General features: G+C 48.9%; 1 protein-coding gene across 1 annotated transcript in view; it reads right to left on the bottom strand.

Annotated features, from left to right (window-relative positions):
* Positions 1 to 780: 780 nt before the first annotated feature.
* The window catches only part of WIPF3 (WAS/WASL interacting protein family member 3), a 78,339-nt gene continuing 51,659 nt past the window's right edge, over positions 781 to 27,460 (bottom strand). The window contains exons 3-9 of the mRNA XM_060632808.3: positions 26,015 to 26,147; positions 23,815 to 23,946; positions 18,033 to 18,788; positions 15,027 to 15,176; positions 13,915 to 14,016; positions 5,086 to 5,162; positions 781 to 3,050 (exon numbers count right to left, since the gene is read on the bottom strand). Coding sequence (XP_060488791.2) covers positions 3,027 to 3,050; positions 5,086 to 5,162; positions 13,915 to 14,016; positions 15,027 to 15,176; positions 18,033 to 18,788; positions 23,815 to 23,946; positions 26,015 to 26,147 — 1,374 coding nt within the window. The 3' untranslated portion in view covers positions 781 to 3,026. The remainder of the gene's footprint in view (positions 3,051 to 5,085; positions 5,163 to 13,914; positions 14,017 to 15,026; positions 15,177 to 18,032; positions 18,789 to 23,814; positions 23,947 to 26,014; positions 26,148 to 27,460) is intronic.

Here is a 27,460-nt window from a genome sequence, read left to right as displayed (position 1 = left end):
GTGAACCGCATCTCCTCTGTGCCACAGGCCCCCTGAAAACACCACAGGGCACATCAAGGTGACACTGCCTCGTAAAGATTCTGCGAGGGGTTTGTGAAGTTGGGGGCAGGCACGAAGTGCACTTAAGAGCAAAAGTGGTTTCGTTTTGACACGAATCAGAGGAATTCCATAAGCAACGGTCTCTGCCCATTTTACATTAATAAAACAATACAGCGTTACCGATTTTTTAGGGCAATGTATTTGAAGGGCACCTCGTGGCTCAGTCAATTAAGCGTCCGACTCTTGATTTCGGCTCAGGTCACCATCTCACGGTTCGTGAGATCGATCGAGCCCTGCGTTGGGCTCTGTGCTGTCAGCTCAGAGCCTGCTTGTTATTCTCTCTCTCTCTCTCTCTCTCTCTCTCTCTCTGCCGCTCCCCTGCTCATGCTTGCTCTCTCCACTTCAAAATAAATAAGCAGTGTTTTGTTTTTTTTTTTTTTAAAAAGGGAAAATACATTTGAGAAAGATTTTCCCTTGGTTGCTTTTCCCAAATACCCATCCGTTCCATTGAGCCACAAAAGCTAGGAAAACACCATGTCGTAGGTTAGTGAAAAGCGTCAGCTCAGAACAGAAACGCCCCATTTCGGATACAACATGTTGCAGCAGGTGTTGGTTCCCGTGTGAGTATCTCCCGTTCCCTGCCATTCTTAGAATAGAAGCCCTTCTAACCCTTAAAAATGGTTGGCCTAGATTGGTACTGGTGTCCCTCAACGGGTTTTAACAAGGACACGAGCAGAAGCATTTCCACTTATTAAAGTTTATTAGGTACAAAGAAAGGAGTCTGCGGAGGGCACATCAATAAATACAAAATACATATGAAACACGGGGTGGGGGTGGGGCACAGGCGACAGTGTTAGCAAGACGCTTGAGAGCAGTGAGGGTGCTGTGATTCGTCGTCGCCTCTGCAAAAGTTTACGGTCAAGGGGCTTAACCTGTCCTGCCAGAGGCAGGCACCACATGAGTTCGAAGGGTGTGAAATTCAGTGATAGGTCTTGAGGAGAGGTGTGATGCCAGATTCCTGAGATTTCTCCCTAATTGCAATTTTTGGTTTCTGCTCATCCCTTCCCTCTGTCCTTGATGGCTTTATTTTTCATTTCTGTCCCAGTGGCGTGGAACATGAGTGTATAAACACCTCATCAGGGCAGTCAGTCTACTCTGAAGGTGGAATTGTCTTTGTCTTTGGCCTTCTTAATCGTGATCATTAAAACCCTTGTAATTATTTTACGCAACCGGGAGGGAGACGGAGGGGATGCCGTTATAATAAAGAAATTCTGACCTTTTGGAAAGCTTCCGGAGCCAGTAAAACAAATCGGCTATGCCCAGAGCCAATGACCTGCAAAAGCTGCTTTTCCATTGATTTAGCAGTTACAGTTTGGCATGATTGATTCCCCAGAGAAGGGCACTTGACCTTGCTCACTTGTAGGACGCCATCTTACTCTTTACTCTGGACAACAGCTGAGCGTATGCACTCACGTCTGCCAAAACCTTCCTCACCGGAAACCTCTTTTGGATGGCTTGGTCTGGGCACGCTGTCCTTCAGGTGTGAGCACCTGAGAGGGTTGTTCTAAAGGACATTAATTTTTCCACTGCTCTGCCCGCCTCTCCCTCTCGATTTCCTTTCATCTCCACCTGTTTTGAGCACGGACCCTGGGGTCAGTCTGTTTCCTTCTATGTTCTGTCCTTCTTCTGGTATAGCTTCCCCTCCAAGGACAGGGGGCATTTGGGGGTCAGGTGCAAGCAAAAATACACTTCTGTTCTCTTCCCAGCTCAAGAAAAAGGGTGCGAGAACAGCAGTCAGAGCCCGTCCAGACCAGTTCCATATTCGGGGGCCGCTGTACTTCCACCCTTCTCCCCCACAGAGAAGTGCCTGCGGCAGGGAAGGGGGGATTTGCTCTCAGACCAGTCAGGTCCTCTTGAGCTCAGAAGGGAGCTGAAGAAGGGAAGGGAAGCCTGGCGGGTGCTTCCAGGGTCCCTAAGGGTGGGGGTGAGGCACCAGGTATGTGAGGCAGATATTTGCTAATATGCTTCGGTCTGTACTTTCTCGTGTCATATTTTCCGTGGAAATCCTGCTCCCGGGGCGAAAGATAAAAAAACAAAAACATCTCTGAGATAGACTTTGTAACTGACTATAATAAGGAGTCACGTATGTTTCCAACTTGCAGAAAAAAATACCAAAATCTCATAAATCTCGCCTTACCCTGGCTGCCAGGACTGGGGCTAGGGGCTTCGTGGGACAGGGGGAATGGGAACGTGGGTGGGGAGGGGCACTGTAAACGGTAAAGAGCACTGGCTACTTGTAGGGTCATTCAGTTACAAAAGGGCCCTGTGGTTGGCATTGGAGGGGCCACGCCCACTCTTGCCTTAATTTTGCGTTTTATTTACATTAGGCAGAAAAAAAAAAAAATCCCTGTACTGCAAAACGAAGCGAGACATGGCATCTCGTTCACTGGAGGCTGTGTGGCATTGTCTGGGTGTGGGGATACACTACTCTCTCTGAGCTGCATCATTTATAAGGCATTATTTGGTTTGATTTTGCGGTTTGTACGATGAGAATAAAGAATCATGCCAATAAGAAGCTGTCATGGATACTGCGACTTTGGGACTACTTGCAAACTAAGGAATCTTCTAGAAACGGTTCAGAATCTAGGAAGGGCCAGCCTGCACGCATATGTACAGTCATGGAATGGACACCACGGGGTGGGGACAGGGCTCTGTCTGTACCGACAGATGGAGGACAAGATGCGTCTTAAAAAGACTGGAGAAACATAATGTGTGTGTGTGTTTAAATTACTCAAAAGTCGACTACCATACTGACTTAAAGCCTGTGCAAACTACGTATTTACAATAAATAAATGCTCCACTCTGAGCTTGTGTGTCAACTGAATTACAACTCGAGTGTGGTGAGGACAGACACGTTCTCCTGGGGATGCCCATCTGGCAGTATGGAACCCCAGGTGGCTCACAGGACATGGGCTTCATCTGCCTTCTCACCGGAGGGTCTTTAGAGATAACTGCGGAAAGACAAGAACATTACCAGGTGGACCGAAAAGACGCCTCACACACAAACAACCCACCCTGGGACTGGGCACCAAAGCCTTTCTGCATCCACGTAAGGCTGCCAGGGCCTGATGTGTCATATGCAAGGGGCTGATTTTTACCAAGGGGGTTGTGGGTGGATGCGGGATGAAATGGGACATGTAATTGATGGCAAATGAAGGCTTAATGCCATCTTACATTTATGGGACCAAACACCAGTACCTGGCAGAAACTCAAGAAAAGCAAAGAACTTCTGGGAGATCCCAACACAAGGCAATGGGAAAGAGAGAGGGCCCCAGGCCTTCAGGTTTCCAGCCCAGGTCTCCCACCCTTGCATGGATCACTCAGGCCTCCTAGCCGGAAAAGAAGAGTGCCCCCTGGGACAGTTTGCTTTGTCTCCAACCCTGTGATCCCTCCGGGTGATAGCTTTTTGTCTCACTGAAGTGAAAAGGAATTCACACGGTGTCCAGCTAGACGTAAAAGAAGATCATCTTGACTACGGGATGCCCAAGAGAGACTTCACAATCCATCCTGGACTAGACTTTCATGGGCTCTGGTGAGTTAAGTGTGTGCCTGCCATGAGGCCAGAGACGGGACGCTGCACCATGGTTAATCATTCTGGCTGTGCCTGAGGGTGAGGATAACTCCTATCCTGGTGATTTGAACACACCAGGAAAAGCAGAGAGGTATTGTGGGAGGAGCACCGCACAAGGAGTCAGAAGTCTGGGCATGTGACCTCGGGAAAGTTCCTTAGCCCCTTGGGGCTCAGTTTCCTTGCCTGAAAAAAAAATGTCATTAAAGGCATCTCTCCAGCTTACATCAGAAGGTACCTAAAAGGATCAAAGGAGATCACATATGCAAGTGATCTGAAAAAATGTAAAGAACTGTATAATGTGGGGGCTTTTATTTTGATTATTACTATATTTTTTCTGACCACAAGAGTAATGTATTCTCTGCAGAAACTTCAGAAATTCCAGAAATGCGCTAGGAAGAAAGTAAAAAATCAACTCTCATCTCCCAGAGTGGCCTGCCTGTTAATTCTGTGTCTATTCCCTCTGTCTTTTGTCTTTTGTCTTTGCATATATGCTTCTCCCTTAACTGCAACCATACACCCAGTTTTGAGCCTGTGATCATTTGAGTGGTTATCACAATTCTTAGACGAGCCGTGGTTGGTTAGAAAAGGGGGTGTTCGTCCTCCTGCAAGGAAATCATCCTGGCATCCAGGACCTTGTTCCCCTTCTCACGTCCCTTGCCATGCTGTCCCATGTGGCTGCAGAAGGGGCCAGTTTAACAGGAGGCCACCCTCTTTGCCACACAGAACTGTGAAACAGGAGGAGGCCAAGGCAGGACTAAATGCTTGTTTGCAAAGTGATAAAGGGCCTTTAATGATGAGACCCTGTTGTGGGCAGTGCGAGATGTCACTTCCGCCCAGGGGCAGGAGATAGTCTGTCTAAGCTGCCTTGCGTGAGAAGGAGGGCATTTTGTCAAAGACTCTTATCCCACAAGAACCTGTCTGGTTCTCTTCCCAGCTTTCCTCTAGCCACCAGGACTTGAACTGTGACTAAATTTGGCCAAAAGAAGCTATTTTGTCAATGGGAGAAAAACCCCGATGGGTGCGCTAAGATACCCTGCGTTCTGTGGACAATACAGAATCTGAATTCAATTGGATACATGTCACAGGGTTTTGTCTCCAGGCTTCTCAAGCCATTGGAACCAGGGAAGAATGAACTGGGGGGGGGGGGGGGTGGTGAATGGGGGCACTGTTGCAGAATGACTCGCAGGGGGTTCTGGGTTGTCAACCTTGCTTCTGGATGTGATGGGGATTCCCCCTTTCGCTCTTCAGAGCTTGAAACTGTAAGCGTTTCATTCTAGCTGCAAAGGTGCATCAAATGGTCTTCCCCGAGGAAAAAAGAGTCTGTGCAAAGATGTCAAGTTTCAAGGAGAAAGCACACGCTCAGCATTTCTGGGGGCTCCCGGTTTTTACATTCAGAGACCCGAGGGACGCGTTACCTGAGAATTTCTGCCTTTGATGTCATCCGAGCTCTGCCCTGCCGCCTCGGCATGGAGCCAGGGACCAGGTGTCCGGCCTGAAAGAAGAACGATCTCACCGTCTCTTGGCCCGGGGACCGCCATGCGCTACACGGAGGAAACGCAGACTACACGGGCGCTTAGAGCAACAGCAAAGGAATCAAGGGTAACATGAGCCCGTCAACCTGAAACCTTCGGGCTCCTGGCCCTAGACTGCGTTTCCACCCACTGCTTCCATGTCACAGACCGGATGCCCAGGCATCTCGACCAGTCTGCTGGAAGGAGAAGCGGTTATTAAGGCCTGTCGTCTAAATGCACGTGAGCGCTTCTTAGCTCCAAACGAGCCACCCCCTCCAGACTCGCTCATTTGTCCGGTAGCCCAAATGTGCCAAGCACCGTGCTGGGGTTGGTTAAAAAAAAAATAAATGAATAAATCAGGCTCCATTCCGTAAGGATCCAACTCGTTCTCTAAAATACACTTTGTTTAAATATTACACGAGTTACACATAAATATATTCTCATTAAAGGTTCAAAGAATATAGGGAAATAGGAAATAAAAATGCAAAACAACCTCAAGTGCGTCTTTGCCTGCCCTCCTTCTCATCCCATTTTCTATCCTGAAGTCACCACAATTTAACGCTTGGTGTTTATCCCGCTAGATTTTTTTTTGGCATTGACTTACATATATGTGTGTATGTGCATACATATGGGTTGGTTTTAAATCCACATTCCCAGGCCTTCCGGGACTTTTCCTGTGAGTCACGTGTTCCAAATGGTGTCCCTGATGCCTCTTTGCTGCATGAAGTACGAGGCTTTTCTGTCCTGCCTCTGTCACAGACTCCGAATTAAACAGGCATTGTCCCTACAAACAATCCAGGCTGCTGTGCTACTTACAAAGCAACTGAAAAGCAGAACTACTCATCACAGATCATTTATGGTAGTGAAATACTGATAACACCCTGTGTTCAACGAAACTATTTAGGAAATCCAGGGTTCACAATTTCGGACAGGGTATGAAGTAGCCATTTGAATGTTTACAAAGGCCCAAGTAATTTGGGGTGATGTTTGAAACTTAGGAGAAAAAAAGCAGGCTAGAAATTGTTTAAATAGGATGACCGGAACTATTTTAAAAATGGAAATAATATATTGATTCTTCCTGGATGTACTATTTTGTTTGAATCTCTTGAAAATACTTTAAAGTTTTCTACAATGAACATGTAAGTCATTTTAAGAATCTGTTAAGATACAGGTTTTTTGGGGGGCGCCTGGGTGGTTCAGTCGGTTAAGTGTCCAACTCTTGGTTTCGGCTCAGGTCATGATCTCAACGGTTCGTAAGTTTGAGCCCCACGTCGGGCTCCTGTGCTGACAGTACAGGGCCTGCTTGGGGTTCTCTCTCCCTCTCTCTCTGCCCCACCCCTGCTCATGCTCTGTCTGTCTCAAAAATAAACAAACATTAAAAAGATTTTTTAAAAAATTAAAAAAAAAAAAAAGAACTAGTTTATATCCCTCCCCGATCCCATGCGTCTAGGGCCCGAGAGCAGCCTGAGTGACCACTGCTGAGGCCTCCTAGCAAAGAGATGGCCCCCAAGTTACTGACAAAGCGTTGTTTATTTCATAAACCAAGCCAGCCTGTGCCTTTTTGCAGGCATAGAGATACTTTCTTTGTCTTTTTTTGGGGGGGGATGGTGGTTCCTGGTTTATTGTATACTAAAGGATAAAGATGAACAGTGAAATGAAGAGGTATGTATATAGGATGAGGTCAGGAAGGGCCCAGGGAGCAAGAGTTTCTGTCTTCATGGAGTTGGGTGCACCATGGATGCACCATTTTCCAAACACACGGATGTGTTCACCAACCTAGAGGCTCTCCGAACCCCCTACGTTTGGGATTTTTATTGCTGGCTTCACCTTGTAGGTAGACGTGATCGTTCATTAACACAACCTCCAGTCCCTCTCCCCTTCCAGGAAGAAGGGGGTTGGGGCTCAAAGTTCCAAGCTTCTAATGATGGCTTCATCTTTCTGACGACCCACCCCCACCCAGGATCCCACCAGGCATTGCCTCATTAGAACAAAACATGTTCCTATCACCCAGGATATTCCAAGGGATTCAGAAGCTCTGTGTCAGGAACCGGGGTCAAAGACCAAATATTTGAACAAAAGGTGCTGGTAGTACTCTTATCCCTTAGGAAATGACAAGGGTTCTAGGAGCTTTGTGCCGGAAACTGAGGGCACAGGTGAAATATACATTTTCTATTATTTCACAAAATACAATTCAATCCATCACATTCTCCTTTCGAGAGCGGGCTCCCGGAGCTGTATTTATGCCAGTATAGCTCGGGAGGCCCAGGAAAGTCACATTTTTCAGGAAGGATGCCTTCGGCACAGAAATACTTTCACGCCAGAGGGGGGAAAAAAGTCATTCTGTAGCCAACGGGAGGCTGGACTCTGCAAGACCTGGAGAAGGGCCAGGGAGGATTTACAGACGGGGCTGGCCGTTCAAGCTGGGTCTCTCTGAGAGCCTTCCAGAACTCCGGCCAGCCTTGCAGCGACTCAGCATGCTGAGGGGGGTGGGTTAGCACAAGGGTGGACTCCTAGGAGAAGCACAACTAACTGGCAGCCTGGGGCCAGGATGGGCTCTCCAAGCTGAGGTCCACGTGGCACCAGGGGGAGAGGTAGGAAGGTGTGCAGAACACCGGACACGGAGCAGAGACCTTGGTGCGAGCCCCAGCTGTGACCAGGGGCAGGGCACTCGATTTTTGCCCGGGTTTCTTCAGCTGTACGTGAAGGAGTTGGTCTGAATGACCTCAAAGGGCCCTTTCGTTCCGATGCTGGAGGCCTCTCACAGTCTCCAACCAAAGCAAATGACAGGTTTCGCTGGAAATGACAATTCTAGTATTTGCCAGATTTAAACCTTAGAAAGTGCATATCTGGCCTTTCCTCTCCTTCCCCACCATGACGTCATGGTTGAGGTTGGTGTGAACCCCGCCACTCCTTCCTGGACCACATCCGCTTGTACAGAACTTAGTGGGGTCACCCTGTGTACCGTGGGGCCACACTTCCCCTCCACAAGTGCTCAGGCCAGGGACCGGCCAATCAGATTCTCTCCCCCAATAACCTGGAGTTCTTTTTTAAGTTTATTTATTTATTTATTTATTTATTAAAAAATTTTTTTAATGTTTTTATTTCTTTTTCAGACAGAGACAAAGCGTGAGCAGGGGAGGAGCAGAGAGGGGGGAGACACAGAATCGGAAGCGGGCTCCAGGCTCCGAGCCGTCAGCACAGAGCCCGACGCGGGGCTCGAACTCACGGACTGTGAGATCGTGACCTGAGCTGAAGTCGGACGCCCAACCGACTGAGCCACCCAGGAACCCCTATTTATTTTGAAAGAAAGAGAGAGTGCACGAGTGCAGGAGGGGCAGAGAGAGAGAGAGGGAGAGAGAGAATCCCAAGCAGGCTCTGCGTTGACAGTGCAGATCCCGTGGGGCTCCAACTCAAGAACTGTGAGATCAGGACCAGAGCGAAACTAAGAGTCAGACACTCAACCGACTGAGCCACCCAAGCGTCCCTCCCAATAAACTGGAATTTTAAAATTAGCATTAATGATCAAAAAGTAATAAGTATTTGTTACAGGAAACTTGGACAAAACAGTGAGGCATAAGGACAATAACCACCACCCAGCATTCTACCTCTGAGTGCTAACCACTCTCAACACTTAGTGTATATGCTTCTGGCCTCTTCTCTCTTCTGTTGATTTGGTCAACAACTTATTCTCCCTCTCCATATAGATTCACAAAATGATTTCTATTTAAAAAAAATTTTTTTTAATGTTTATTCATTTTTTTTTGAGAGACAGAGAGAGTGAGCAGGGGAGGGCAGAGAGAGAGACACACACACACACAGAATCTGAAGCAGGCTCCAGGCTCTGAGCTGTCAGCACAGAGCCCAATGTGGGGCTGGAACCCACGAACGTGAGATCATGACCTGAGCCAAAGTTGGACGCTTAACCGACTGAGCCACCCAGGCGCCCCCACAAAATCATTTCTTAATTGAAGAAGATGATAAGGCAGAAGGAACAAAAGTGATGGGGCAGGGAGGGCTATCAAATAAAGAGTGGTCAGGGAAGAAGCATCTGATAAAGCGCCATTAGATCAAAGACCCAAAGGAGGCAGGGAGGAAGTCTCATGGATATCAGGGGACAGCGTCCCGCAGAAAGAACAGCAAGTGCAAAGAACCCAGAGCCCAGAGGTGGGAGTGCGCTTGGAGTTTTCTACAAGCTCCAAGTTGTCTGTGCTGTTGGAGCAAAAGGAGGTTCTGTGGGGAGTGCGGCTGGTTGTGTGGGCACTTCACGTAGGTCTGATGAGCCAGGTGGGAATTTCTAATGGATACAGAACGAGACAGGAATTCAGTGGAGGATTTGAAGCAGACGGTGGCCTGACTAGACTTGGGCTCTAGACAAATCATGGGGCCTGCAGTACAGGGCAGGGAAGCCTGTTGGTAGGTCGCCTGCAGTCTCCAGATGAGAAATGACAGTGGTTTCGGCCGGGCTGAGGCGGAAGACGAGGCGACAGAGATCAGATCGAAGATATACTTCAGAGGAGGAGCCCCAAGATTTTTCTGGTAAGTTGGATGTGGAGCAGGAGAGAAAGAAAGAAGCCAGAGAGGACTCCAAAGTATTTGGTGTGCCAAAAAATGGGGAGGCAGCAAGCACAAAGTGGAAGGAGGGAAGAAAGCGAGGGATGCCAGAAAATCTAAGTGAAGATGTGCTTCAGAAGGAGGGTGTGACGGACTGCGGCTAATACATCTGACCACTGGCTTTGGTGACATGGAGGTCCCCTGGAGGCCTTGCTAAGGTCTCTTTCCATGGGGTAGGGGTGGGGGAAAATGCCTGAAAGGGCAGAAGGGGAGGAAGAAGGCATGGCACTGTCTGTGAGCGGAGACATAGCCCAATGACCAGAGTAGGCCAAGGGAGACGCTTTATAGGCACGGTAACACCTTTGCCGGTTCAGAGGAATAAAAGAATAATCTAGAAGGACAGGAGTAGTGGTAACAGAGTGGGATGTTGGAAGATAGCTTATGAACGAGTGAGGTCAACAGTGATGATCAGGCACGGCTAAGATTAAGCCCAGGGCAGACTCCTCACTGCCCTGCGGCCCTCCGCAAAGGCAGTAATAGATGCTCAGCTTCTGGCAGAGTCTACGGATTCTCTCAGTCTTGGGACATCTAATCCTTTGATTTCATGACACGAACCACCCAGTACTGTTAGGGCAGCACTTGGTGGAGAAGTTCCTTTGCTAATGGAAATCGTGGTGGCTAGTTTTGCCATAAATGTAAAGTAACTCTTTTATGTATTATTCTTTAAAATTTTTTAATGTTTATTTTTAAGAGAGAGAGAGAGACATCGTGAGCAGGGGAGGGGGAGAGAGAGAGGGAGACACAGAATCCAAAGCGGGCTCCAGTCTCTGAGCTGTCAGCACAGAGCCCAACGTGGGTTCAAACTCACGAACTGTGTAATCATGACCCGAGCCAAAGTTGGACACTCAACCGACTGAGCCACCCGGGCACCCCAGTAACTCTTTTAAAATAGGAACTGGATCATAACAAGGTACCACTTCATGACTGTTAGGATGGCTACTATAAAAAAAAAATGAATAAATAAGTAGAACAAAACAAAACCCAGAAACTAACAAGCGTTAGCGAGGATGTGCTGGAGCCCTTGTGTGCTGTTGATGGGAATGTAAGATGGAAATCAATATGGTGGTTCCTCAGAAAATTAAAAAATAGAGTTACCATATGATCCAGCAATTCTGGGCATATACACAAAAGAATTGAAAGCAGGGACACAAAGAGGTATTTGTACATCCATGTTGACAGCAGCGTTATTCACAATAGCCAAAGGTGGAATCCACCCAAGTGTCCGTGGATGGATGAATGGGTGAACACATGCCATACGTACATACAATGGGATATTATTCAACCTTAGAAAGGCAGGGAATTCCGACAGATGGTACAAAGTGACTAACCTTGAGGACATGGTGCTAAATGAAAGAAGCCAGTCTCAAAAAGTCAAATATTAGAGGATGCCACTTATATGAGGAGCCGAGTAGTAGTCCAACTCTTGGAGCCGGAAAGCAGAATGGAGGTTGCGATTTTAATGGGTTTACTGGGTACGAAGCTTCGGTTTTGTAGGATGAAAGGATGAAAGGGGAGGGGCAGAGAGAGAGAGACAGAGTCCCAAGCAGGCTCCACCCTAACAGCGTGGAGCCCAGTGTGGGGCTCGAACTCACAAACCACGAGATCATGACCTGAGCCGCAACCAAGAGTCAGACGCTTAACTGACTGAACCACCCAGGGGTCCACTAATGCATTTTGAGAACATTAAAAAATTAGGTAAAATCACCCTGTCAAAGGAAGAAAACAGCTAACACCTGCAGGGCGGAGACAGTGAAGAGAACAGGTAGAAAAGCTAAGCATTAGGGGATCTGTGGGCTGTGTGTGTGTGTCAGGAGCAGAGAGAGAAAGCAAGCAAGCGGGAGGAGACAAAGCCAGAATTGCTACAAAAGAGTGTGAAACAGAACCAACACCGTCCCCCAGACATGAAGAACGCGAATCTCGGGGAACCAGGTCAATGGGGAGAAGGAAGAAAGCTGTAAGGAGAGATGTAACCAGACAGGCATGAACTGTATCAGACTCACACTGATAGAATTAACAAGGTTCTACCCTAACCGCTCACAGGGATGGCAGGAACATGCTAATTTAATTGTGCTAGGAAGCCACGGGAGTATTTTATGCCCGTCAATGCCTCATCAACCTAAAACCATATTTTATTTTTGAAATTGCAAATACCCTTTCCGGTCTGTGGGATGTCATTTCACTTTCTTTCTCGTTTCCTCTTTTTTTTTTTTTTTCTTTTTTAACTGCATCTTCCTGAGCCTCAGATTATCTTTTTTGTGCGTGGGCACTGATTTGACCCTCTCTCTGAGATGAGAGGAACACAGTGCAGACTGCTAGCTGTGTCCTCCTGTGGTGGCTTCTCTTCCGTTCTCAGGGAGGAGACTGGGCACCCAGGGCTCAAAGTACGGCTAACTTTAGAACTTGCTGAGTCTGAAGGTCGAAGGACTGCACTGCACGCTACTGAGAAAGGCCGCATAAAAGAAGGAGATTGCGAAGAATCCGCTTTTCTGGAACAATTTAGTGCAGCGATCAGCAAAGTATGGCCGGCAGACCAAATCCAGCCAGCACCTGTTTTTGTTAATAAAGTTTTATTGGGAGACGGCCGTGCCCATCCATTTATGTGTGGTCCGTGGCTCTTTTCAGGTCAAAATAGCAGAATCGAGTCGTTGTGACCACGAATGTGTGGCCTGCAGAGCCTCAAATATGTCGTTTCTGGCCCTTTAGAGAAAATGTTTGCTGACCTCTGGTCTAGGGTAGGGGCCACGTGTCACATTCACGTGTTACAGTCCGGGTATAACAAAGAACGGTGGGATTTGGGGCATGAAGGTGGCCGGTGAGCAAACCCTTGCTTAGGGAAAGGAAATGAGCCTTGTACTGACTTCGTCTTTGGCCCTCCATTCTGTCTTGCTCTTCTCTTCCTCCTCTTTCTCTTTAAGTTCACAGCAGTAGTCTTTACATATTATTTAAAAAGCACACAAGGCCACTTCTGTCTAAATGTGCAATCCCACAGGCCAGCAGAAAAAGACCTGCCCAGGCTGATTCCAAGGGCACCTGTGACCTGAGCAGGGCACAGGCTCGAGCTCCCTGGTCTGCCTGCAGGAAGATGAACGCTGGAGAAGAGCCCTTGCCAAAAGTTCCTCTGAAGGAAGAGGTCAAAGAGCCCAGTTCATGGTCTTGGGCTAACCCAGGACACTGACGGTTTTCCGTGCTAGTCTACAGATGTCTGGGATTGGGGGCCTCACCCATGCTGTGGGGTGGGAAACATATGACCCTTATCCCATGTTGCCGTCTCTGTCCCCTCTTACCAGCTCATGCCCAATCGGATTGGCTCAGCACTGGACCAGGACTGGCTCATATTAACTGACAGGCAGCATCACTGTGTGGTTCACAACCCATCTTGCTTTTCTTGGCTTCCTGTTTTCCTAAAGTACTTGCCTCCCTGCCCTTTTGGCCCTGAGGGGCAGGCCAGACTCTTTCTCTTCCACCCTTCGGGCTAAACAGGTAAGCAGAGTGCAGGCTTCTCCTTGGAGGCTGTCCACACGATGAAATTGGGAGAAGGCAGTTTCTCCCCAGGCTGAGATTTTTCAGCCTTGGCTGGACATTGGAATCACCTGGCAACTTTCAAAAATATGGACACCTGGATCCCACCCTGCATATTTTGATTTAGTTGGTGTGGGTGCAGTCTGGCCGTTGGGATTTTTAAAAGCTCTCTGGGTTGTTCTAATGTGTATTCAAGGCTGAGAATCATTGACCTAAGGACATTCCCCATTTCACAGTCTGCTAGAGTTCTGAATTGGGGTTTTTAAGAATCTTCTCTAGTTATTAATACAAAGCTCCTGTGTCCCATTTTGCTGTCGTCTCGGGGTGTTCAGCTCCCTTGTCAAAAGCCCTAAGGCGGGGAGGGACAAATGGTGAATCTAGGCACTCAAATCCGAAGCCAAACAATCAATGCTGGAATAAAAAGCTTCTAAATGAATCCTTGGGGGGGCAGGAAATGTTCTGACACTTCCAGAAGCACGGATAGCACTGTACCCTTGAGTAGTGAAATCATGACGTCATCCTTTAGGCAGCCTGTAGCCCATCAGTCACACTAAGCACTTAATTCTGGGTGTAAACCAAGAGGCCTCCCAAGGTGGTACTTACTTCTGGGGATCTTGCTGGGGTAAATCTTCTGGCATGGTTTATACTCATCTGGAGGAGGAAAGTCTTCCACAGTATGAAACGTGAATTTCGACTCAAAGTCATCTGCCCACGTGGAAAACAGCAAAATTACTCTAGTTATTGTGATGACCCAAGTTTTGAAAGTTTCCAGGAGCACACAGGTTTGCCTGCCCAGTGCAAGGGTTTTAATGGCTGGGCGATTGCCCCCTAAGACACCCATCTACTTCTCCGTGTTTGCTCTTTAGCTCGGACAAGGGGAATCAGGAAAAGCGAAGTCAACAGACTCTCTCTGATCACCCACTCCGGTTTGCTTTGACCAACATCTTAAGGAAGCTTCTAAAGGCAGAAGTGCCACAGGGCTATCGAGGGTCCAGAGTCAGAGGTGGGGAACGTGACAGCAACACGGCACCAGCAGAGTCCCTGTGGCCTGAAGCTACCCCTGAGCCCCTGGGGAGGCCTTTGTTTGGGAGGGGTGAGAAGAGCAGGAGTCCGCAGCCCGGCTGGTGGGAAGGAGCACGGCCTGTGTCTAGTCGGGGACGCGGGCTCCCCAGGCGGGGACGCGGGCTCCCCAAAGCGAACAGGATTTTCCCTGAGCTCCTGACTGCAAGAGGACAGGTGGCGTTCGGCCCTTTCATGAGCTGAGTCCCTGCTTTGTGATCTAGGCTTTGTATCTGAGCCCAGAGAACCTTCCTTCCTATGTCCAAATTTTTGCCCTACCTCTCCCTCTGTCTAGTGGGCCTTCTATTCGTTCTTTCGCCGTTTCCAGATCACTCTATTCTTTTTTAATCCAACATGCCTGGATTTCACCGTGGAGACAGACACATACACGCAGACATGCGCAGTTTAAATGTCGGTATTCTTCCCTCTTTCTCATCTCAGATAGATGGTTAGAGGAATGGGTTCTGGAACCTCCCAGAAAGCCTCGCGAGAAACCCTATTTCACACAACTTGTGGGCTGTTTTGTGCTAGAGTGAGCTCCTGCTTGCACCCTGAAACATGCACCCTGAAGTGGTGGGCTGGCAAACTCCCTCCAGGGGCCAGGGAAGCCCCTTCCTCGCTGGCAGCCAGCACGGGCCGAGGGCGGGCCCACTTACCGATGATATGCAGGCTTCCGTTCCGCAGCTGACCTCCCGGCTGCTGTGTCGGGGTCCAGGCTAGGGCCTGCTGGCTTCTGCTGGAAAGCTCCGTGGTGGGTGACCTCGCAGGCGGTGCTGGGGGTGGATTTAGCTTTCCCCCACTGGTCCCTTATAGAAAAGATGCCAGAGTATTCAGAGACAGGAATGGCAGAGGCTATAACTTTCGGTGAGAGGTGCCAAACTGCTCGGGACCGAATTCCAGTTCTCTTGCAGGGATAATGACACAGCATCCTTGCGCCTCAGTTTCCTCAACCGTGAAATGGGGATAACAGTACACCCACCTTATAGGGTTGATGTGAGGGTTGAATGAGTGAAGTCAACTGGCGTGTAGTAAGGGCTCAATAAATGTTAGCTGCTGTGGCAATGTTAATGGTGACAACAACCTTCAGTATCAGACAGCACCGTTCAAAGAAGGGGAAACCATTGCCCAGTCCAAAGAAAGGGACGGACTGTCTGTGGGTGAGGTGCAGAGGGAGGTGGGACGAACAAGCTGTCGGGGCTTGCTCCTATCCCCGGGGTTCTGCTCACGGGGGTTCCCCTGCACGGCAGACACTCTTTCTCCTTCTAGTCAATACCTAAATCCACCCCACCCACCAGGGCCCAACTCAAGTCCCACCTCCGTCACCAGGCCCTGATGATGCCTGTGGGAGGCTCGCTCTCCCTTGTCAGTACTCTGTTGAATGACTCATTGGCAATTAAGGAGCACGTCAGTGTGGGTGTTCTACTCTTCACCTATTGAAATGATGACCACCACACCGCTATTACCTGTGACAAAATGCCCATGATTACAATCTCCTTCTCTGCCCCCCAGTTGGCCTGAGGCAGAAATTGCCCTCATGTTGTTCGTGGAAAACTAAGTTCCACATCCAAAGACACAAGGAGATGGGCCAGAACAGCATCTGCTCCTGGCCTTGAGCTTACCACCCCGGTCTTCCCTTTCTCAGAATCAGGACCCACTAGGATTTACTGGCTCCCATAAGCAGACTAAAGGGGTGAAGGGGCTACGGTGGCTGCTGACTCCTCTTCTGGAGGAAAAACTGTCCCTTCCTATGGTAAGGAGGTGACACAGTGAGCCCCTGCTCTACACAATGCACTTCAGGCACATTCTCTCACTGAATATTCGTAACGATCCTCCATGAAAGATGTTATCTCCATTTGCCACCCCCCCCAACCCCCCCACATAAAAGCAAGGTTCCAAACATTTAAAAACTGGCAAGAGGTTACACAGGAGTGGATGGGGAGGCCAGGTTGAATTCAGATGTCTCTGAATCTAAGGCATTGTTGTTTTCACCATCCCATGAATGAATCATGGGTGGCTGTCTCACTACTAGGAATGCTGGCCTTATGGTGACCACTCAGTTGAAAACAGAATGCCTCAAACCTTCTCTCTCATGACCAAGAGCCTTACACATACACTTGCCCTGGGGCGCCTGGGTGGCTCAGTGGGTTAAGCGTCCAACTCTTGGTTTCGCCTCAGGTCATGATCTCATGGTTCCAAGAAGTCGAGCTTAGGCTCCTCAGCCCTTCCCTTCCCCTCAGAATATATAAATAAACTTAAAAAAAAAAAACATATTCTTGCCCTTTGTATCAGGAATTCCTTATTAGGAACCTGTCTTTTCAAAATATACAAAATATACAAAATACTACAAAAGTATTTCCTGCAATATTATTTACGATAACAAAAAATAGAATCAACTTCATACTAGAAATCTGGTATATACTGCTGATCATATCAATATGCTTCTGAATAAACTTCACTGGTTTGACAAGACTGCTTTCGATGGAACATTAAACAGAAAGAGAATAGAAATATTTGAATCATATATTCAAAATAGTATTAACTTTGTAAATATGTAGACATACTCAGAAAAAAAAAATGATGGGAAGTACACTGAAATGGGACAGCTTTTATTTCTGGGTGATGTTATTTTGGTGATTTCAGTTGCTTTCTACTTGCTCCACAATGAGCTTGTCTTATTTCTAATTGGAGGAAACATATTTCGGAAAGCTTCTGCATCAAAAGATTTTCTTAAAGACCGAGGAATATGTATGTGTGAGTGTGGATGTGTGCTGGCGTGTGTGTGTGGATGGTGTTTATGAGCATGTGTGCATGTGTGTGTATGTGTGGGTATGTGCGTATGCTTTCCATTCAGAAGGACACCAGAGGTGAATGAAGCCTCCCCAGTATCTGGACATCAGTTAAGGGTATGCATACTCAATCCAACATCCTCTCTGCTAGATATGTGAAGGGATTAGTTTTACTATTTGGCTTGAAATGCAGACCTTTAGTTTTCTTGAGTCAGCACGAGAACCTGCCAGAAAGAAGGCAGAATGCTAATACAGTCTGTGGAGGGCCAGTGCGGGTTGTGGCTGGGGGCCAGCGTGTAATAACTCAGGCAGAAATTACACCAGAGACCTGGTTCTGGAAACAAACTGCATCCACAGCCCCCTCCACTGCAGAGAGGAGATTTGGGTAAATGAGCGATGAGAGTAAGAATAAAAAAACCCTTCTCTAGAGCTCAATGTTGCCAGGCCCTGGTCCAACAATCACACAAGGTGGGAACTATTGCTATCCCCATTTAACAGATGAGGAGAAGAAAGCACAGAGAGGCTAAGGAATTGTTCAGGGTCACACAGCTAGTAATTGCAAGGTGATTAAGGCCAGAATGCCTGGCGAGGGGTTTGCACGACCTTGGACAAATCTTTCAACCCCTCTCCCCCTTGGTTTCCTGTCTCTAACATGAATACAACATAAAGTCCCATACAGCAAGTTTCATCGTGCTCCGCGAGGGGCATTGATAGCTCGGTTCTAAAACAAAATCCTAAGAGTTAAGACATCTCAGGGTGTCCCCAAGTGGCTCCTAGAAGCAGGCCTCTGGCTGTGTCCCTAGCACCTCCATAATTACTGGCAGGGCTGGGTGATCCTCTGATATGGCCACCCTGGACCGGGACAGTGGTGCTTACCTGGGCCTCGTCCGGGCCTCTTCTTCTGCACGAACGTCTGGGATCCCGGAGGGGCTGGAGGTGTAGGCAAGGCTTGAACGCTGGACTTGGGTGGCTGGGCCTGGAAGCTGGGAGACTTGGGGGGCAGCGGGGGTGGGGCTTCACTGCTGCTGTTAGCTCCTGGCAAAGGAGGCGCAGGCACAGAGGACCTCGGGGTACAGGAGGCATAAAGAGGGGGTGGGGGTGGTGGGGGCGGTGGGGCGGGAGGCTCCCGCGCATCTTGGGCGGGGCTGGTAGCATCTGCACTGAGCCCTGGATACCCACAAGGTGGGAGGAGAGGGAGTGGGGGTGGGATGGGTGGTAGGTGCAAGGGGGTGAGTTGAGGCTTCACTGCCTTGTCACTGAGAACGGAGGCCAGGGGAAGGGGGGGTGGAGTTGGGGGAGGGGGGGGAGGGGGAGGGGGAGGTACGGAGGGGAGAGGGGGTACAGCCACTGGGGGGTTCCCTTTGGTGGGTGGGCCAGGTGGGGACACCAGCGGAGTTTTGGTGGGGGAGGAAGGGGGCAGCGGTGGGGGCAGGGGCGGAGGAGGTGGGGGTGGGGTAGGAGGCGGTGGGGCGGGCATGCTGGGGCGAGGAGGGACTGTCCTGGCAGCGCCGTGCACCTCAGAGGCATTGCCTAGCCTGGGAGATGCAGGGGGGTTAAGCGGGCCACTGATAGTTTTGATAGGAAGCCGGGGAGAAGGCGCCCGGGAGCCAGGGGCCTGCCCTGTCTTGCCACCTGGAAGTAAACAAGCTCTGAGTTAGGTCAGCCACAGAGGACGGAGGAACCCGAGTATGTGGGTGGCTGTGACAGATGCCGTCCAGCGTGATGTCAGCCAAATGCATGGTGGACGCTCTCTTCCTGCACGCTCACGGGGAGACCTCAGGTGCGGCAGCTGTCCCACGAGAGGGTTGGCTGGACCGACCCCAAGGTCCTTGCAAATGCCAGCCTTCCTGTTCCAGCCCATCTCTGCCCGCACCTGCCAAGGGCCCATGAGTCTCCCAGCCCAGGGCACAGGGCTGCTCTGACCCTCTCTGCCTTCCCTTACCTCAAGGCCACCCTCACACTCATTCACCGTTACTGACTGGGTCAATCCAGCCGGGTACCCAGCCTTTACATCCTAGTTTGGATCCTCAGCCGTACCAACTAGAAGCTCCTTGCTAGGGAGGTTTTCCTCATTTCCAGCATTTTGTGAACAAGGACTTCGGTTGTGCATCAAGACCAGAAGATCCATCATCCCTCCAATATATAAGTAACTCAGAAGTCAGTGGGAAGACACACAGCCTTGGGGATCCAGGTCTGACGACCTTGAACCTCCCAGTCCCACGGCTCTGGAATTTCAAAGCCTCTTTTTCCGAAGACATGTCCATTTCCAGTGGGCTCTCGGTCTCCTGATCTCCTGGCTTCCTCACCGCACAGATCCACGAACCCCAACTTGAAACCCAATGCCTCTTTGGAAGTCAACAAATCTGGAGTAGCATGCTGCTCCCAGTGACATGTCTTTGGCATACTTCATGGAAGACTGGGGTGGAGGCGCTCCCTAGGAGGGGCCTTGTCGCTCTCTGTGCGCCCTTTTGCTGTGTTTCTTACCCTTTTGTCCCTCCCCGAGGACAAAAATGTTCCTCTCCTTGTTTAGTGCATGGAAATTCTGCAGCCACTGCTCTAATGTGTCTTTGGAGCATCACTGTCCCCTCAGGAGGCTTGTTAAAATACTCCTTCTAAGTAAATATAGTGCTCTCCCTAATGGAATTCCAGGGAAGCTATATTTTCCTATTCTTGCACCCCTGTAATTTACAACCCCCTTGAAAACACGTGGCGAACACCTGAAAAGATGGTTGCTTCTCAGACAGCTTCCTGGGTGTTGCAGAATAGGAAACACAGCTGCCGACTCAGATTATAAACCCCAGCATCTGGCAGCGGTTCGGAGCTTTCCTGCTGGTGCATCCCCGGGTGTGTTCACCCAACCAGGTGCAAGATGGTACCCCAACGCACTTGACCCCAAAAGCCAGGCCATTCAAAGCAAGGTGTGGTGGCGGCGACGCTGGGGCTGAAACTCGGTAGGCAGGATGACAGTATCGGGCTTTCCAAAAGGATGGTGACCCTCCTCTGGCTATGATGTGACAGTTACCTGGGCAGCACTGCTTTTTACAAGTCTCAGCTACAGGATGGCTGCTCTGAAGGCAGGGTGGTGGTGACATTATTCCTCTGCTGAGGATTTCCTTTGGGGGTGGTTCTGGAAGAGACAATGTCTTCGCACGGAGGCATCCACCCTGGCTGACTGGATCCCCTCGGGGCCTGAGGCAGGCACCGCCATGACACCCGGCTGACCGTGGACAGGAGTGAAGGCCTCCGCCTGGCCTTTCCAAGGACGGGACCTACCGCCCCCCTGTGATTCTAACATTAGACATTTCATGTGAGGTCTAGGGCAGGTGTCAGGCTCAGGGATTCCTGCCTTCAAGGTCTTAAGCCTGTTCCCATAGCACACAGAGATGAAGACAGAGGACCAAGGCAGGTCCCTAACCAGGCCGAGGCCTCCCTATAGGTCTGCTTGCTCCCTGAACTTTAAAGGAATAACAAGTTTGAGGAGGAGCAGATTCAGCCACTGGGTAACCAATCCTGACTTTCTAAGTGACTAAGGACACCATGTCTCCGAGATTCAAAAACGCTCAGAATGAGTCATTTAAAAGCACAGGAACCTCTGCTGACTAAGTGGCCAGGCGAATGAGACGTGGGCAAACCTATTTTTATTGTGACATGAACAGCAGAGGCAAGGAAGGCACAAATCCTCATTCGGCTTATGCTCATGCCCACTCCAGGATGAAGCAGACAGCTGGCAGCACATGTGTAAGGTGAGGCCCCCAGGAGAGAGGAATTAGCCTGCGTGCAGGCCAGGAAGCCAGGTAGCAGGGGGCCCGTGGAGAGAGCCAAGGGGAGTAAGTGCCAAGGGAAGGAAGAAGGAGGTTTTCCTTCATAACATAGACGTTAACCCTGGAAATCCAAACAGAAACACAAAAGGAGGCCACAAAGCAGGTGGGGAAAGGCCAGCTTGAGTGCATCTAGAGCCTGGGGGGGTTATCAAAAGATGAAATATGTTTTGGGGCACCCGGGCGGCTCAGTCGGTTGAGCTTCCGACTTCGGCTCAGGTCATGATCTCACGGTCTGTGAGTTCGAGCCCCGCGTCGGGCTCTGTGCTGACCGCTCGGAGCCTGGAACCTGCTTCAGATTCTGTGTCTCCCTCTCTCTCTGTCCCTTGCCTGCTCATCCTCTGTCTCTCTCTGTCTCAAAAATAAATAAACATTAAAAAGCATAAATTTTAAACAGATGAAATACGTTTTCCTTCTTCAATCTGTGGGTGTTTCCAGAAGATCTCGGACTGCGTGGAAGTCTCATTACACATTCCATAGTACCCAGTTTACTCATCCTATCTTATTTTAATGGCCACTCCTTCAGAGCGCTAAGCCAAGGCCACATTATGACTTTGGAAGACATTTTAGGGACGTGTTGCTATAAAGACAAATAGAATCTTTGACCCTGAAAGTGATTTTAAAAGAAATCCAAACATTTTCACGGACTCCCAAAAGTACTGTGAGCACTAGACTCTGTGCTTTCTGGGCCTCATGGCTCTCTGCAACCATGCTACCTACTTATACGTTCCACTCAACAAATATTTACTGAACACCTACCATACATCAGGCATTTTTAAGGCAGTGAAAAGAAACACAGTTCCTGCCTTCACAGAGTTTATATTTAGAGGGAGACGACAGAAATAAACTAACGAGTAAATATATATCAGATGGTGAAAACTAATACAAGAAAATTAAATCAGTGTAGAGGGGATATGGAGTCAGGGGGTGGGACTGATATTTTTTGTGGGCTGGATGCATAAAGCCTCACTGATAGGTTGATCAGGTGCCACATGAGCAGAGACCTGAAGGATGGGAGCAAATGAGCCATGTGGACACCTGAGGAAGAGTGTTTCCGGTCAAGAGAGCAGTCAGTGCAAGGGCCCTGTGGCAACAGCATGCCTGGTGTGTGCAAGAAAGCAAGGAGGACAATGTGGCTGAAATGGAGGGCGTGTGCTAGCAAGAGCAGGAGGCAAGAACATGGAGAGGTAGCAAAGACTAGAGCCCTTCTCTCTGAATGGCCAGGAAGCTGATGGAAGTGTTTTGAGAGAGGAGAGCCATGGTCGGTCTTACTCTGACATGGCACCCAGCCCATGCATCTGTTTATTGTCTCTGTCTTTGAGATTCCATCCTGTAGCATGCATCATCGGTCACTTCATTATGGATTTCCATCTCCTCTACAGAAATCAATGCTTGTCTTCACAGAGTGGCTCAAACACCACACACTTGTGTCCTACAGGAGACAGGTAGGAATGGAGACGACCTGGCTTCCTTTGGCCGGTCCCTGTTAAACCTGACTGGGTATTTCTCCTATCTTTTCTTCTGTGAAGAGAAACTAATGGACATTTTTTACCCTACAGGATGTTTATTTGCTACCACTCAGGAATTTGGGAAAAGAAAGCGGCCTTGAGAAATGTCAACTCTCTTTGCCAAGCCCTTAGCAGAAAAGAGGAAATGAAATGGCTTCTGAGAGGGTTTCAATTGGACCTCAAAGCACCCTAGTGCCCTTATCTTTGCTGGACTTTATCAGTAGGTGACAGCAGCAAATGCACCTCCTTATGTCAAACAGCCACGGAGCCCCCCCCCTCCCCGCCCTCCACCACCAGCCAAAGGTTATTAGCAAAGCCACATGGTAGAAGATTCTATACCAGCAATGCTTGGGGCTTGATATTCCCTGATTAATGAAATTCTTGGAGTTTATTTCAGCTTGCTGGCTAAAGAGAACAATAATAGGAAAAATATTCCCATTACCCACAATAAGTATATATTTGCCCAATTTTAATGCAATGCTTTCAAAACATCTGATATCCACTAACACACAAATGGCTGCAGTAGACTGGTTGCAGAAATGGCCTTGCTTGTCCACTCCCTCCTGATTCTGTAACTTTGAAATGTGATTTTACAGATCCTGTCATCAAGAGGCGAAGTGTCTTTCTCCACCCTTGTTTCCGGGCCGGCCCTGTGGCTTGCTTTGGGTAAGAGGATGCGGTAGGAAGAGATATTGTGCCAATTCTCAGACTAAGTCTTAAGAGACTTTATACACTTCCGTCCTCTTTGTTGGAACCCTGCCACCGACACGCACAAGATCCCAAATAGTCTGCTAGATACTGAGAGACTGTATGGATCAGTCAGGTCTGTCATTTCAGCTGAGGCACCAAAGATACAAGAACTGTAAGATTAGCCAAAGCCAATTACCCAAGCTGAGATGACCCTAAATGGCCAACCACAGAACTAACTATAAGTGAAATAAGTGGCTATTTAAAGCCCGTAAGTGTTAGGCTATTTTGTTATACAGCAATGCCTAACTGATACAATGACTCACAGTGATGTCACTATGATTTTCCAACGCGATTTATACCCTTCATCTGTACTTTGCCGTCTGAGCCCCAATCACAGCTTTGCGAAACACTACACACAATGGCAAATCATTCTTCAGTAATTACAAAGGGATGACTTCCAAGACCCCTTGAGCATGATGCTTTGGATACTTTCAGTACGTGCTCCCCAATCCATGATCTACTGCTAGACAACTTTTCACTAAAAACACGTCACCACCCTCCTGGCACGTGAGGATCGCCCCGTTGGTTCCACACGTTAAGGAGGGAAAGACCACGAGGCAGCCAGTCTGAATTGTCCCTTACCTGCTGCATCCCTCTGGCCTGCTGGACGCAACACTGGAAAGCCACCGGCAAACAGATCTCCCAGGGCTGGGGGTGTGCTTCCGCCTCGAGAGTTTGCAGAACCTCCTCCTTCTTTGTTGCCTCCCTTAGAACCTTGGCAGAGAAGAGGCAGGTGGGTGAGGACTTGTGAGCAGAGCTGAGCCGCCAGTTCTCATCCCGGGACCGTGATCCAGCACCGCCTGGGGCAGCCTTTCCGTTCGTTCCCCCACCTCCAGCCTTCCCCTTCTAGTGGGCATCATTCCCAAACGCCCTCTGCCCGGATGCCCCGCAGACTCCTGCAGCTCGTGCTGTCTGCTGTTCCCTCTGGACCTAACCACGCAACTGACCATCAGCAGCCGAGTACCCTGAAGAGTGGCCGAAACGAAGGGGCCTAAACGCTGCCATTCCGTAGGTGGCGGCAGGGGAACCGGCAGCACCTTTCGAATGAGAACGCTCACACACTGCAGGTGTGGCGCCGGCCCTATTTTCAACTCGACGGTTGTTGTGGGAGGACCAGACAGAGAAAACCCAGAGATTCAGTTCAGCCGGTAATTTTAACTTCTTGTCCACAGAGTCTGGCCCAGAATGGCAAGCAGGAAGTGAAAGTCTGCAATGATTTGTGCTTTGGCATTTTCCTTCTCTGTCTCCCTGGCTCTCACTCCCTGAGCCCCCTACCCTTCCCTGAATCTTTTCTTCTACAGGAGAGAAAGCTCGTGAAACCCTGGGGGACAAGGGTCACTAATTCCAGCCTTCCAGACGTGTGTGATGACCAACTGTGTACGATGAGAAGACGTTCGGCTTAGGGAAGAGTTCCTAGCAAGAAATGTTCAGAGCCTGCAGCTAACTTGCACAGAGAAATCAGGGCACAGTGCCCACTGGTGGATGAATGGGTTTAGATTATTCTGAGTATTAATATACATTTACCTATTCACTGGCATGATTAGGAAACGAGTGTTCCGATCAAATGGGTTTGTCTGGTAACTGGGCTTAACCAATTAGATAGCGGGTCCAACTGGAAACTAATTTTTATTGCAACTGCTGAAAATACTCTAAAATAATTTGTCTATCCTTGTGTATTAACATATATAGTTACAGATACTAGATACAATTATACTTTTAGGACTATCCTTGGGAATTACCATCACGTGCATCATTGAAAACTACATGAAGACATAATAAGAGACGACATTGGTGAATAGTTCCGCATGTATTATTTCTACCTTCAGCAATCTTGATGAAAAAAAGCAAAAAAGCAGGTATGATCATCTTCCCCCATCTTGTAGATAAGCAGACTGAACCTCAGAGAAATCCCCAGATTTGCCGGGTAGCAGAATCAGGCCTCAGCCTGGATCATCTCTACTCTATACATAGAAAGCTGCAGTCATCTGACCCTATGAGAGAATTCTGAGCACATCTTTTTCCTCGTGAAAACAAAAACGTGGCATATTTTAATGATGACACTTTAATTTTTCTCTCACTGAGTTTGAGGGCTATGAGGATGCAGGGTAGGTGATCTTTAGAGGTTATCTCACGGTCAATAAACGCAAAGTGAAATCGCCAGACAGTGGAATATTAGTCAACAGTAAAGCATTGGCACGTGCTATATATGGATGAACTTTGAAGACAGTGTGCTAAGTGAAGGAGACAGTCACAAAAGGCCACAGGGTGTATGATTCCATTTATATGAATAGCCCAAAGAGGCAAATCCATAGAGACCGAAAGTGGATTTAGTAGCTGCCAGGGATGGGGGAGAGGCAGAATGGAAAGTGACTGCTAACGGGTGTGGGGTTTCCTTGTGGAGTGATGAAAACGTTCCGAAAGGAGACAGGGGTGATGGCTGCAACCACATTGTGAATGGGTAAATGCCACGGAATTGGATGCTTTGGTGCTTAAAACGGTGAATTTTATATTATATGGATTTTGTCACGGTTCAAAAGAAGCTATCCCACCACGTTTTTGTTTGTTTAGCGTTTGAACAGGGGTAGAAGATACACCGTGGATCATCTGCCGACCTGAAAAGGAAGCTCCGATTCTCTCACCCACGTGGCCTGTGCATTGAGCAAGTCTGCTATGGCCCAAAGTTGGCGCTGGGTAACTTCCCTGAGCAGGCCAGCGGTGCCTGGCTGAGCCTCCCGTGGCCTGCCCTTGCCTCACAGCAGGCCTAGCCCCGCCGCTCACTTACTCTCAATTTGTGGGGCACTGCGGTCATTGATCTGTGTGACTTTCCGTAGGCGAGTTCCCTGCTGGATATCAGCCAACAGAGCGCTCCGACCTTTGGGGTCTGCCTTTCTCAAGCTGGAAGCGTCTGTACCCACCTGTAAGGGAATAAGAGGGATCTGATTAGAACCACATGTAATAACACAATCCGCTGTTTGCTAGTATAACTTCCTGAGTCGGCTCCTTTCTGCCTGTAAACGTCTTTCGATTTGCACAGCTTCTTGGGGCTCTCTTCTCTCTGCTGGATGGGATGCAGCCCAATTCATGGATTGCTGGATAAAATAAGATCTTTAACATTTACTCTGTTGAATCTCGTTGTTGTTTTTTTTTTTTTTTTTTTTTTAAACACTTCCATTTTCGCGTGAGCTGACATGGTAGGGGTCTCCATGGACTTGTAGAACCAGGGAGCACCAGAAAGAACATATGTAGGCTGGTGGCAAATAAGAGGAGGGGTTGGGTTGTGCTGGAAGATAGAGTCCGGAGGAAACACAGTTAGAAGGTTTATACCATGTGAACCGAGACCTAGTTAAACATTTCTCAAAGCCAGAAATACTTCTTAGCTCTTGCTATTTGGGGGAGACCATGTGTCTTCGGTGTTTGGCTTAAATAGCACCACTTCAGAGGCCTTTTCTGACCCCCCCCCCCCAATCTAAGCAAGGCCACCCGGTGTTCTCTCTAAGGGTACCCTATTCCTTTTTCCTCTGCTAACTTCTATCGCCTGACGTAAACTTGTATCTGTCTCTCCTTGCGGAAAATTTCCATCTGTGGTTACGAGTTGAGGGTTCACCACCCCCAGAGGACTCTGTCAGGAAAAAGACCTTGTTCGTTTTGTTCACAAATTATTTCCAGAGGGTATAACAGGACCTGGCCACAGGTAGGCGCAGCGACTACCAGACAAATGAATGAGCGCGTGAACTAGACCCAGGACGTAGAGTACATTGACCTTGCTTTCAAGGGCATTGTGGGCGTGCCAAGGAGACAGGGCGCACATGCATGGAATTAAGCCATGACATCGTAAACATATGATGCAAGTCCCACAGAGAGGAAGGTCACCGAGAGTTCAGAAGTGGCCATATTTGCCAGGCTGCAAAGGAAGATAAGAGACCTTGAGATGGTCCTCGAAGTAGAGACAGGATTTACAAATCCTTGCAGTAGCCATTTTCCGTTCAGAAAAGGACAATCCAGCTTTGTTGGCTATTTAGTCAGAGACTCTCCAGTGTCACAGACTAGAAACAAAGGCAATTGTGGTTTTAGCTAAAATGTGCTGAGGGTGTGTTTTCACTGGCTGCCTCTACTGCCCTGGTGATGTATCTTCCATGGGCTTTGAAGGACATAAGCTTCAAAGCTGGGTTCTTGCTGCCCGGAAACAAGCTTTTTGAACCCTTGAAGGGCGGGGGCCCATGGACAATAG

Source organism: Panthera onca, chromosome A2, assembly GCF_046562875.1.
Source record: "Panthera onca isolate mPanOnc1 chromosome A2, mPanOnc1 haplotype 2, whole genome shotgun sequence".
Lineage (NCBI taxonomy): Eukaryota > Metazoa > Chordata > Mammalia > Carnivora > Felidae > Panthera > Panthera onca.
The sequence above is the reverse complement of the archived record's forward strand: the minus strand, read 5'-3'. Positions and strand labels throughout refer to the sequence as shown.